Raw genomic sequence first — 13428 nt, 5'->3', positions numbered from 1 at the left:
ATGTTCACCTCCTACGTCAAGAATAAGGATTCCCAAGATTCAATCATATTCGGTGATGGGAATCAAGGCAAGGTAAAAGGGTTAGGTAAAATTGCAATCTCAAATGAGCACTCAATTTCTAATGTGTTTTTAGTTGAGTCTCTGGGATATAATTTACTATTTGTTAGTCAATTATGCAATATGGGATATAACTGTCTATTTACAAATGTAGATGTGTCTGTCTTTAGAAGAAGTGATGGTTCACTAGCTTTTAAGGGTGTATTAGACGGCAAACTTTATTTAGTTGATTTTGCAAAAGAAGAGGTCGGTCTAGATGCATGCTTAATAGCTAAGACTAGCATGGGCTGGCTGTGGCATCGCCGCTTAGCACATGTGGGGATGAAGAACCTTCACAAGCTTCTAAAGGGAGAACACGTGATAGGTTTGACTAACGTGAAATTCGAAAAGGATAGACCTTGTGCAGCTTGTCAAGCAGGTAAACAAGTGGGAGGAGCGCATCACAGCAAGAATGTGATAACCACTTCAAGACCCCTGGAGTTGCTGCATATGGATCTCTTCGGACCTGTCGCCTATCTGAGCATAGGAGGAAGTAAGTATGGTCTAGTTATTGTTGATGACTTTTCCCGCTTCACTTGGGTGTTCTTTTTGCAGGATAAGTCTGAAACCCAAAGGACCCTCAAGCGCTTTCTCAGGAGAGCTCAAAATGAGTTTGAGCTCAAGGTGAAGAAAATAAGGAGCGACAACGGGTCCGAGTTCAAGAACCTTCAAGTGGAGGAGTTCCTTGAAGAGGACGGGATCAAGCACGAGTTCTCCGCTCCCTACACACCACAGCAAAATGGTGTGGTAGAGAGGAAGAACAGGACGCTCATTGACATGGCAAGGACGATGATAGGAGAGTTCAAGACCCCCGAGTGCTTTTGGACGGAAGCCGTGAACACGGCTTGCCACGCCATCAACAGGGTCTACCTTCATCGCCTCCTCAAGAAGACGTCATATGAGCTACTAACCGGTAACAAACCCAATGTATCTTACTTTCGTGTATTTGGGAGCAAGTGCTATATTCTAGTGAAGAAGGGTAGAAATTCTAAATTTGCTCCCAAAGCTGTAGAAGGGTTTTTGTTAGGTTATGACTCAAATACAAAGGCGTATAGAGTCTTCAACAAATCATCGGGTTTGGTTGAAGTCTCTAGCGACGTTGTATTTGATGAGACTAATGGCTCTCCAAGAGAGCAAGTTGTTGATTGTGATGATGTAGATGAAGAAGATGTTCCAACGGCCGCCATGCGCACCATGGCGATTGGTGATGTGCGACCACAGGAACACTTAGAACAAGATCAACCCTCTTCCTCAACCATGGTGCATCCGCCAACCCAAGATGACGAACAGGTACCTCAAGTGGAGGCGTGTGATCAAGGGGGAGCACAAGATGATCATGTGATGGAGGAAGAAGCGCAACCGGCACCTCCAACCCAAGTTCGAGCGATGATTCAAAGGGATCATCCTGTCGACCAAATTCTGGGTGACATTAGCAAGGGAGTAACTACTCGGTCTCGATTAGTTAATTTTTGTGAACATTACTCCTTTGTCTCTTCTATTGAGCCTTTCAGGGTAGAAGAGGCCTTGCTAGATTCGGACTGGGTGTTAGCCATGCAAGAGGAGCTCAATAACTTCAAGAGGAATGAAGTTTGGACGCTGGTGCCTCGTCCTAAGCAAAATGTTGTGGGAACCAAGTGGGTGTTCCGCAACAAACAAGACGAGCACGGAGTGGTGACGAGAAACAAGGCTCGACTTGTGGCAAAAGGTTATGCCCAAGTCGCAGGTTTGGACTTTGAGGAGACTTTTGCTCCTGTGGCTAGGCTAGAATCAATTCGTATCTTGCTAGCATATGCCGCTCACCATTCTTTCAGGTTGTACCAAATGGATGTGAAGAGCGCTTTCCTCAACGGGCCAATCAAGGAGGAGGTGTACGTGGAGCAACCCCCTGGCTTCGAGGATGAACGGTACCCCGACCACGTGTGTAAGCTCTCTAAGGCGCTCTATGGACTTAAGCAAGCCCCAAGAGCATGGTATGAATGCCTTAGAGATTTCTTAATTGCTAATGCTTTCAAGGTTGGGAAAGCCGATCCAACTCTTTTCACTAAGACATGTGATGGTGATTTGTTTGTGTGCCAAATTTATGTCGATGACATAATATTTGGTTCTACTAACCAAAAGTCTTGTGAAGAGTTTAGCAGGGTGATGACGCAGAAATTCGAGATGTCGATGATGGGCGAGTTGAACTACTTCCTTGGGTTCCAAGTGAAGCAACTCAAGGACGGCACCTTCATCTCCCAAACGAAGTACACGCAAGATCTGCTAAAGCGGTTTGGGATGAAGGACGCCAAGCCCGCAAAGACGCCGATGGGGACCGACGGACACACCGACCTCAACAAAGGAGGTAAGTCTGTTGATCAAAAAGCATACCGGTCAATGATAGGATCTTTGCTTTATTTATGTGCTAGTAGACCGGATATTATGCTTAGCGTATGCATGTGTGCTAGATTTCAATCCGATCCTAAGGAGTGTCACTTAGTGGCGGTGAAGCGAATTCTGAGATATTTAGTTGCTACGCCTTGCTTCGGGCTCTGGTATCCAAAGGGGTCTACCTTTGACTTGGTTGGATACTCAGACTCCGATTATGCTGGATGTAAGGTCGATAGGAAGAGTACATCGGGGACGTGCCAATTCTTAGGAAGGTCCCTGGTGTCATGGAACTCTAAGAAACAAACTTCCGTTGCTCTATCCACCGCTGAGGCCGAGTATGTTGCCGCAGGACAGTGTTGTGCGCAACTACTTTGGATGAGGCAAACCCTCAGGGACTTTGGCTACAATCTGAGCAAAGTCCCACTCCTATGTGATAATGAGAGTGCTATCCGCATGGCGGAAAATCCTGTTGAGCACAGCCGCACAAAGCACATAGACATCCGGCATCACTTTTTGAGAGATCACCAGCAAAAGGGGGATATCGAAGTGTTTCATGTTAGCACCGAGAACCAGCTAGCCGATATCTTTACCAAGCCTCTAGATGAGAAGACCTTTTGCAGGCTGCGTAGTGAGCTAAATGTCTTAGATTCGCGGAACTTGGATTGAATTGTAGCATACATGTGTTTATGCCTTTGATCATGTTCATTCTGCATTGTGTTGCTTGTTGTGGTGCTCAAGTTGTACAAACATTCCCTGGACCTCACAAATCCGTTGCAAAGTGATGCACATGTTTAGGGGGAGATGTGTTACAACTTGACCCTTTGAGACTAACCATATGCTTGAGTTTGCTTGTTTTAGTCTCGAAGGAGAATTGAAAGGGAAAAGGTGGACTTGGACCATGAAAGACTTCCACTGCACTCCGATGAGAGGGTAACTTATTCCAAGTCCATCTCATGAACTCTTATTGCCATTTGCTCTTAATTGAAGATCTTGGTGAGGCAATGGGGTTATAGGGCCAAAGTTGATCCCGTTTTGGTGCTTGATGCCAAAGGGGGAGAAAATAAAGGCCAAAGCAATAGATGGATCAGCTACCACTTGAGAAACTTTGAAAATAGTAGAGTAGAGCTTTTGGTTTATTCAAAACTCTTGCATTGTTTCTTTCGTCAAAAGTTGGCTTCTTGTGGGGAGAAGTATTGATTATGGGAAATAGGGGGAGCTTTTGAAATATTTGATCAATCTCTTTTGGAATGACTCTCTTTATGCTTCAACATGTGTGTTTGACTTAGAGATAGAGATTTGAGCTTTGATTTACAAAAACAAACCAAGTGGTGGCAAAGGATGATCCATATATGCCAAAATTGAATAGAACTCAAATTTATTTTATTTGAAGTGATTTTGCACTTGTTCTAGTTGCTTTATGTTGTGTTGGCATAAATCACCAAAAAGGGGGAGATTGAAAGGGAAATGTGCCTTTGGGCCATTTCTAAGTATTTTGGTGATTAAGTGCCAACACAAGTGCTTAAATGTGAATCTATGCCAATGGATGAACAAAGTGCAAATCACAAGTAAAGGTATGTTTCTAAGCCTTAGTACATTGGTTTTGTGTACTAATATATTTGTCTAAGTGTTAGAAACAGAGAAAAGAAGAAAAGGAGAATGTTGGCTGTGTACAGCCAACAGGCTGTTTCGGTCTGGGGCACCGGACTGTCCGGTGGTGCATCGGACAGTGTCCGGTGCGCCAGGCTGCCTCGACCTGAAGACGCCGCTCTCGGGAATTTGCCGACGGCGTACGGCTAAAATTCACCGGACTGTCCGGTGTGCACCGGACTGTCCGGTGAGCCAACGGTCGGCCGAGCCAACGGTCGGCCGCGGAATCTGCGCGCGACACGTGGTCTGGCCAACGGTCGGAAAGTGGCACCGGACTGTCCGGTGTGCACCGGACTGTCCGGTGCGCCAGATCTACAACGGTTGGCAACGGTCGGCTGCGCCTGTTAAGGAAAGAAATCGGGCACCGGACAGTGTCCGGTGTACACCGGACTGTCCGGTGCCCCCGACGACAGAAGGCAAGGATGGCCTTCCAGATTTGTTCTCAACGGCTCCTAGCTGCCTTGGGGCTATAAAAGGGACCCCTAGGCGCATGGAGGAGATAACCAAGCACTCCTTGAGCACTCTTGATCACTCACACATCAATCTTGCGCACTTGTTCGACATTCTAGTGATTTGAGCTCCGTTCTAGTGTGTTAGTCTCTTGAGCTCAAGTCTGGGTCTTGTGTGTGCATATTCGCTGTGATCTTTGTGTCGTGTGTGAGTTGCTAATCCCTCCCTTGCTCCGTGATTCTCTGTGAACATCTTTTGTAAGGGCGAGAGGCTCCAAGTTGTGGAGATTCCTCGCAAACGGGATTGAGAAAAGAAAAGCAAGAACACCGTGGTATTCAAGTTGATCATTGGATCACTTGAGAGGAGTTGAGTGCAACTCTCGTCCGTTGGGACGCCACAACGTGGAGTAGGCAAGTTTTGTACTTGGCCGAACCACGGGATAACCACTGTGTCATCTCTGTGATTGATTTCTTGTGGTTATTGTGTTTTGACTCCTCTCTAGCCACTTGGCCATAATTGTGCTAACACTTGACAAGTTTTTGTGGCTTAAGTTTTGAAGTTTTACAGGATCACCTATTCACCCCCCCCCCCCCCCCCTCTAGGTGCTCTCAGCTTGTGGCCCGTGACGTCAGCCAACGGGCAGAGCCTGACGTAAGGTCTCTAAAGCCGCACGATGTCAGCATTTATTGCGGAGAGGACGCGCCGCCTGCCACCATGCTGACAGACGATGTGCCCTCCCAGCATTTAATGCGTCCTGTCCACTCCGCTGACAGACGACGTCAAGGGTCATCCTGCAGACGGCGCGTATGTCCAGTCTATTGTCAAACAGTGCGCACGTTCCATGCAGTGCACTGTACTCACCATCCTTTATACAAGAAGCTTCCCCTGCACGCCGAGGATACGCAGATCTCGGATGTCAGGGCGCGAGAAGATTGCTCCAGCGACGAACATTTGTAGCTCCAAGTGCTATATCCATTATGTCCCTGGGCCCACATGTCGGGGCCCAGTACCTTTGTGCATGCCCCCCTTCAGCTATAAAGTGGAGGCATGCGACGTTACAACACAAGATCAGTCTTTAGGCTCACTTAGATTCAGACTCTCAAGCTTCCACAACAATCCAACACACAGTGGAGTAGGGTATTACGCTCTGACGGCCCGAACCACTCTAAAACTCTCGCGTGTTCATGTGTTTCATGTCCGCTTAGCAGGATAGGCAAAACGCTTAAGCCCCTTCCTCATCTTAGGATTTAGGGCGGATGCACTCCGCCATCCGGCCGGAGAATTCTCTCTCCGACAGTCGACCTTTTAGGGCCAAATAGAGAGTATGTACAACTCCAGCATGTAACCTTCTCGCCATCGTACCCCAAGCAGCTAAAGAATTAGTGGTCCACAAACAACCGCAAAGTCTATGTCGGGCACCCAGGAACGAGGTGCCCAAAGAAAGCCCAAGAAACTACCACAAAGATGTCAATAGAGGACTCGCTACAGGGACCCTTATGATGAACAAGCAAGGCGATACGACATACCAGGAGTATGGCTACAGACAACCCTACGGACTGCCTCAGGAGCGCTACGCCAGATCGAGGCAACATATAGCCCACGTGCCCATAGAGAACAAGTCGCCTCTATAAGGTCCTGTCCTTGAGTTATAAAACGGCAAGCTCTCCTTCCTCTTACACACGAGCACACGAACTGTAACACACTCCATTGCAATACTACGATCAACACTACACTAGACTAGGGCTCCGGCCTAAACTAGTATAAACCCCATGTCCCAAGTTCTTCGTACGAGTCCCAGAGATTCACCATTCGAAGTGATTCCCCGCTAGCATTTCGCTCCGAATGTCTCCCGGTTTCCGAAACCACGACAATCTCCCTCTTCAATGGCACATACAACTGATTGTCTATGGCTCATCAAAGGGAGCAAATGATGTTATGATCCTTGAAGCGGCAAAAGAGAGCTTTCGTAGTAGGTCCAGTGAAACAGACTTCAACTTGGAGCACATGTGGCACACTCTTCACCATCATCCCAAGTGGTGCACACGACATATGGTGACGACGACTCTAGCGCAGGGGTGGTAGCGGGCCATTTAATTTAGCCTAGGAAATTTAAGGATCGGGTCAAGTTAGGGCCGGATCATAAAACAATATAATTTTGAACTAACAAAATTAAGGGCCTTGTTGGTTTGTGAAGGAAGTATTAGGGTCATGATCCATTACCACCCCTACTCTAGCGATGGAAGGAAACGATTCCATCATAACTTGGACAACAATTATAGCTCCACATCATTGGATAGCGTCGAACCAACACGCCCTATTGGCCATGATAGAGCAAGAGCACAATGCAAAGAGACAGGGTCAGCAACGAGCCACCTGTCATGGAGAAGGGCATATTGAACAAGCTCTACAAGATCAGCCAGAGGATGATTGAATCAAAATTGTTTGAGCAATTCACCAAGATGGACAATGATACGAAAAGGGTCCACAAGTTGACAAAAAAATGACGAAGGGAATATAGAAGAGATGAAAGGAAAGGATGACAATGATGAGTAGTATTATATCATTTTTTACTAACTACGTATTTATTTTAAAAAATACATTTTATTTTTTGTTTAATTATGTGTTTTTTGTTAATTATGTGATAGTGTGAGTTTTCCCAACAAAACATCATGTTTTATTTTAAATAAAAGTTTGTAAAAGAAAAATTGATATAATGTTAATGTGGCTCTAAGATGATGGTAAAGTTTATGCACTCGTGATGGTGTAATTGGTAACCGAAGTGATGGGACTGGAAGCGCTATAGGTAGCAGAGTTAAATTTTCCGATCGAAAACCGGCGGTTTTCCGGTATTTTTTTCGTTACCGGTTGGCTCCGAAAGCTATTTTCGGTAATTTTCGTTTTAAAATTTAAAAATTATAAAAATTTATCTAAAATCAGAGAAAATATAATAAAAACTAGATATTTTTATGAGTCTTTTGTTGTAGCATTGTTTAAATTCAAGATCATATAATGTAAAAATAATATTTTCGTCTGACGTGATGGCTTTCTGCTGTTTTTCGAGCGGAAAGTGGATGATAGGCAGAGGGCGGCGTTAATGCAACTGGCCGACGGCAGCCGGCAAGCGAGGAGGAGCAAAGGCGCTCGATAGTTAGCCGGGGAGTGAGGGCGTGGTGGTCAGGCAACCACTTTTTTAACCTGATGAAAGATAGTCAGTACTCGGGTTCCCCGGGTGTCCTACTTGTCCTGTAGCGAGTTAACGCCGCAAAGAGGCAGAGGCCAGTTATAGCTGCCACGCCCGCGCCGCACTGTTTGTTGCTTTGGTGCTGCGCTGGATCTATACCTGCTGCTGATGTTGCTGCACTGGTAGCATGGCTGCATGGCCGACAAAAACAAAACAAAAAAATCTCGATTCTGTCGTTTGGACTTCTATTTTGCTTGATTCTACGACTCCACGATCTTAGCTGATATTACAACTTTATACGACACGGTAAGCACAGACACATGAACTACCGCCACAGCAAAACTGAGCGCGTGGATAGATGCGGAACGAACCCTCCGGAACTGGAGGTTCTTTACACTTTTGACGAGGCCGCGTCTGCCGAATTCAGACTTGAGAATCAGCAGCAGCGGCAGCAGCACTACACACACGCTGGACAAGGGCCTGCCACCCCCTGTGGCTTTGACCACCACGCGTCTCGCGGTTTTGTAAACCCATCCAATATTTACATGCAGCGACAAACTGACAGCTACCAAGCAACGAGGGGCGAGCTCGTTATGGTCTTCTGATGGTCGCCTTGCCGGTGGGAGACCCGTGCGGTCGGTCCTCTTTAGCACGTACAAACAGCGGCGGCGGTTGCTGATGTTGGCCGGCCCGTGTACTCCTTTCATCGTACTAGCAGGCTCGTTATGGTGCATAGCGCGAGGAGAAAAAGAATCCAGCGGCAGGGAGCATCGCCCTGCATCCTGGCGGCGTAAGCTGCAATACCACAAACATCATGTAGACATCCAAGAGGCTATTTTGGTTTCATGGGCTCTCAACTAGTAGTATATGATTGTACCATATGACAACACCATGCTGTGTTACTGTTAGCTCGTCAGCGATAGGATTTCCTACCTGTAGTTGTAAGTTGTTGGAAAATAAATGGAGCACTGGATTATTCTCCGGTAGTTGAACTAACCATAACTATCTCGCCCTATGCAAGCCTCTTCCACCCACCCACCCACCAATAAAAAAGGATCCACTTTGTAATGGAAAACATAAACTTACTCTTCCTAACAGTTATGTATGAAGCAATGCAAACAGTATTCATAGGAAAAAATTAAAAAAGAATTTGCCAATTTAACCTCAACTAATTATACTGGCAATAAGGTCAGATGTTGGATTAAGTAAAGGGAATATATCACCTTATCCTTACAAGCACAGATTTTGGAAAAAAAAACTTTATTGCAGCCCGGCTGCAAACCAGGAGGTTTGCAGTCCCTCACAAAAAGGAGGATAGACCCCACCTGCAGGTCCACCAGGTAACGTTTTAGTTGTGTTATTGACCTGCGCATGAGGTCTATCCTCTTTTTTGTGAGGGGCTGTAAAGATCCTGGTTTGCTGCCGGGCTGCAGCAAATTTTTTCCCCAGATTTTACCTAAAAAGTGGGGGAAATAATGGAGTGAACTGTTCAAACCCTCATGTGAGTATTATCATAACGTTAGACTTGTTAACCATTGCACGGTGTTTTACTTCCAATGTGCATACTCTACTCTAGAGCAGATAAACTAAGTGCTTTTTTTCCAGATAACAATCTACAACAGTTGTAAAAGTGTAAATGGAAAAGGAACTCACATGCATGAGGTGCAGGTGCCACTTGTGACATCCCAGCAGGATCTGCTAGTGTTGCCGCCTCTTCACTTGGAGCAGGACTTATCCCTGTTCCATGTTCACTTGGAAGATGTGGATGAGCGAACGAAACGGTGGGCAAAGGTGGCTCTGGTAGAGCAGGAGGGTGAGAAACAGGAGCTCCACCCTGCATACTGGGACCATGTCGAGAGCGACTAGCAGATGAAGTTGACGATGGATGTGGTGGTAAAGCAATGGAAGTAGATCGGTGATCATTAGCTGCAGGCTCAGCAGCTGGTGTAATTGTAACAGGCCCTCTTTTATTTGGCTTGTTTTTGCTGTATGGACACCCAGATGGAGGTGGAGCACCATATCTGGGTTGCGGCATAGCAAAATGTACTGGAGCTGGAGCAGGAGCTAGATGCCTGTTGTCGTCATGACTGTGGTGATGGTGATGATTGCCATGATGACCATGGTGATGCATGGGTGCAGGACTTGGTGCATCAGAACCACCTCCAGTATGCAAAGAATGCCTAAGATAGGATGAAAGGCTAATCTGCTTTACCCTTCCGAATACTGTATGATTCAGACCCAGGTTTCCCGAGGATGAAGATGAATTGGTAATTGTGCGTGCCAATTGCTTCATCCTTGGTACAGATGGCTGGTGATTTCCAACTTCGAGGACAATGGAGGTCTCAACGATTGTTGGCGGGAGAATCGTCGAACCTTCCGAATTTGTCAATTTGATATACAGATTCTGCAATGCAAAATATTTGAAACTCAAATGACAGGACAAGGAAAGAGGAAGGTACACCACTACTAGGCGACCCCTCCCTTCTCAATTTTCTTTTTGGATTAGAATAGAATGACAAGTCCAAAGCACCACACACAAATAAAAAAAGAAGGTGCAAACAACTATCTATGCTCCGTTCTTTTTTTACTTCTTGAGATCACAAATACAAGTATACAACTCTATCTAGGTTTGTCCTCAGTGAACTCTTTTTTTATAACTTTGGCTATATGGATTGACAGCAAAATATTAACATTACTATATTTATGATGAAAAAACAATTTTATTAATGATGATGTATTTTTATTGATATTGGCATATTGCTTGTTAAAACTATTTTTTTTACTAATGGCAACCCTGGATGGACTTTTATTTGTGATACTATGTGAACTGGTGCCGTATGCCTACAGTACATGAATTCCATGTTCACAGGAATATTTGAACACATGCCCAGCAAATTAATAAATGACATAAACTTCCATTAGAGATTGCAATATGTCTGCAAGATTATATGCATCACTTGCATGCAAATTTCGTATAAATATGCATAACTTGTGAAGTGCCAGAAACACCAAATGTCTATACGCTTTTAGCATAATTAAGGTTGCTAGAAGAATCAAATGAACAAATCTTACATGTACATATGTTTCCTCCTTTGATGCTATAAAATTGAACAGACAATGCAGACAAACACAAAGAAACAAGGCCAGAAGGCAGAAGGTACAACTAACCTCATATGGATTGAGTAGTAGTCCTGCCTCCATTTGATCCTTTAACTCATTAGTCCTGTCTTGTAATTTGTAGATCGGATAGTTCAGAGTAAAATTAAATGTCGCATGAGGCTTCTGAAGAAGAAAAGCAGTTTGTGGAGGGATAATTGTTATTCCTCCTGGGAATTTAATTACTTCAAAGTATGATGAATTCCCGAATAGAGGCTTAGTCAAGTGGATTGTTGACTGCCGTACAACCAAGGACATGAACTTTGATCTAAGAATGCTCAACCATGTTGATGATATAGTTGCGTTCTCTGGGAAAGGGACAATGCTGAAGATGATGTTTGTCCAGTTTGATCCATCCAATGGATGTAGCTTATTCACAACCACCTGTATAGAACTTTTGAGCATCACTTTAAGGCAACTGGATACAAATATCAAGCAATGTGTAGATCAAGGCAATCAGAGGGCCTACCGTGGAATTAGGAATGCCAACTTCCTCATAGATATCCAATACGAGCTGGGATTTATTTCCACTTAGCTCAGGAACTGTCTTGTGTAGCCTAAAGCTTGCCGCTATAGCAGCTGCAAAAAAAAGGTTAATTAGTAAAGATAGGTTATAATGGAATGTTCGTTGCTATGTGCCCAGTGCAAGATTGTATTTCATATGGTTTAAGAATAGGCAATAGGGCAAATTCCTGTCTACTGATTACCTGAGCTAACCAAGGAATGCTAACAGAACGCTAGGTGGCAACACTAAATCTAGTCAGGCACACAGAATCGATATCCTTGGGCCCTGGCATCATCAAATTTGATGAAACGCAGAATCTAATATGCCACACAAAATAGCTGGTGAGTTGTGACCGCACTCCAGCTATTACCTAATACCACAGACCAGCGCAGAATAGTAGCCCCGTTTTAGCATAAAGCTTTGTTGCCTGTATAAACCTACTATGTTTACAAAAATAGCACTTACACATGCCAAAACAGACCCATTCGTTCCAGTTGATTTGAATTTTATGCAAACGCATAACGACTCACTTGTTTCGGCTGAATAAAAAAGAGCACCGACACTTGTCCAACGGCCTAAGCAGAAACGAGCCATATGCGACTACATCTGCGCACCAACAGAGAGCTCGGAGCTCCACCAGAAGATCCAGCTTGCGGCCCCAACACGCAACGTCTCCACAAGGTTCCTCGCAGTCAAAGGTAATTCAAATTTCCAGCCCGCAACCGCAACTATTCACCACGCACATCCAGATCCGAAGCTGAGCGTTCACCAACGAACCCCAGCGCAAAGCAGACGCAGATCGAGCATAGAACCGGCACTCGGCGACCACGGGCGAATGGAACCGAGATCTCGCAATGCGGGGGGAAGAGCTCACCTCCGAACTCGTCGCCCGGATCCGGGCCCTCCTTGCCGCCACCCCGCCCCGCGAAGGGCGGGAGCCAGAAGAGCGCCGACAGCAGCACGGCCACCCCGAGCACGAGTGCCGCAACGCATTGCAGCCGAATCACCCTCGCCGCTCCTCCTCCTCTTCCGCACCAGCAGCAGAAGCGGCCGCCCCTGCTTCCTCCTGCGCCTCCGCCTGCGCCGCCGCCCGCCCCGTCCGGCGGCTGCTGCGCCTCGCCGGCGTCTTTCCCCATCCGGCGCCGCGATCTCACGCATCCCGGCCGGCCGCCGCCGACGAGCGAGAGGTGAGGGGGCGCCCCGCCATTGCGCCGCTGAGTGGGTACGCGTGCGTGCGGTCGGCCCAGCTGCTCGTCTCTCTCTGTCTAGGGTTAGGGTCGCGGGTCGCTCGCCGCGTCGTTTGCTTAAGGACGAGGCGATGGTTAAGGACGAGGCGATGGAGGTGGGCGAGGAAGGTGAGAGAAAGGGAGAGGTAAACCGCAGCGAGGTGAAATGGAAGGCGAATGCGGCGGAGGGGGAGAACTGGAGAAGCGAGCTAGCTCTAGCAGGACTGGAGTATTTCACCACTTATTTTAAATTTTATTTCGTCTACAGTACTATAGTAATACTCTGTATATGTTCATTCATGTTTACCGATAAGAACGGGCAGGTAAAGCACTCTTGGATAGACTTGTTAAAGCTACTAATTAATTGTTTCTTTAGTTGTGTTAATGTAGACTATATTTTGCTTTTTGAACTTTTTCTGTTGATCTGTGTGGTTGTTTTTATTAGCTTGTCTTTGTGTAGATTTTTGGTGGTGGATGGTTTGAAGATTTTGAAATTGGGATGGGGCATTGGTAAGGCAAGATCTTCTATGATCATTCCGCATTTCCGCCTAGACATGTCTAAACGTCGGATCAGAGTCGGGTCATGGGTCGTTTAGAATGACGCGTGCTCGGTCCGTGTATAGTGTCGTGTCGGATCAAGTTGATATGTGCCTCTCGATTGGACGCGTTAGGTTGGGGTTTTTCGGGTTAGGTCAGGTTTTTTTGGCTTTGTGTCAGATTTTTTTAGGTTGGGCCGGGTTTTGGGTCAAAAATCACGACCCATACCTGACCTGTGGATTGTTGTGGATCAAAAACTATAG

General features: G+C 46.1%; 1 protein-coding gene across 1 annotated transcript; it reads right to left on the bottom strand.

Annotated features, from left to right (window-relative positions):
• Positions 1-7952: 7952 nt before the first annotated feature.
• LOC103636306 (uncharacterized) lies at positions 7953-13008 on the bottom strand. Its single transcript, XM_020542373.3, has 5 exons — positions 12277-13008; positions 11367-11476; positions 10910-11281; positions 9395-10145; positions 7953-8536 (listed from the first exon to the last, which is right to left on the bottom strand). Exons 1-5 carry the CDS (start codon positions 12536-12538, stop codon positions 8445-8447), a joined length of 1587 nt encoding a protein of 528 aa, XP_020397962.1. The 5' UTR covers positions 12539-13008; the 3' UTR covers positions 7953-8444.
• Positions 13009-13428: the final 420 nt, after the last annotated feature.

This window comes from Zea mays, chromosome 8, assembly GCF_902167145.1.
Source record: "Zea mays cultivar B73 chromosome 8, Zm-B73-REFERENCE-NAM-5.0, whole genome shotgun sequence".
NCBI classification, from domain to species: domain Eukaryota; kingdom Viridiplantae; phylum Streptophyta; class Magnoliopsida; order Poales; family Poaceae; genus Zea; species Zea mays.
The sequence above is the reverse complement of the archived record's forward strand: the minus strand, read 5'-3'. Positions and strand labels throughout refer to the sequence as shown.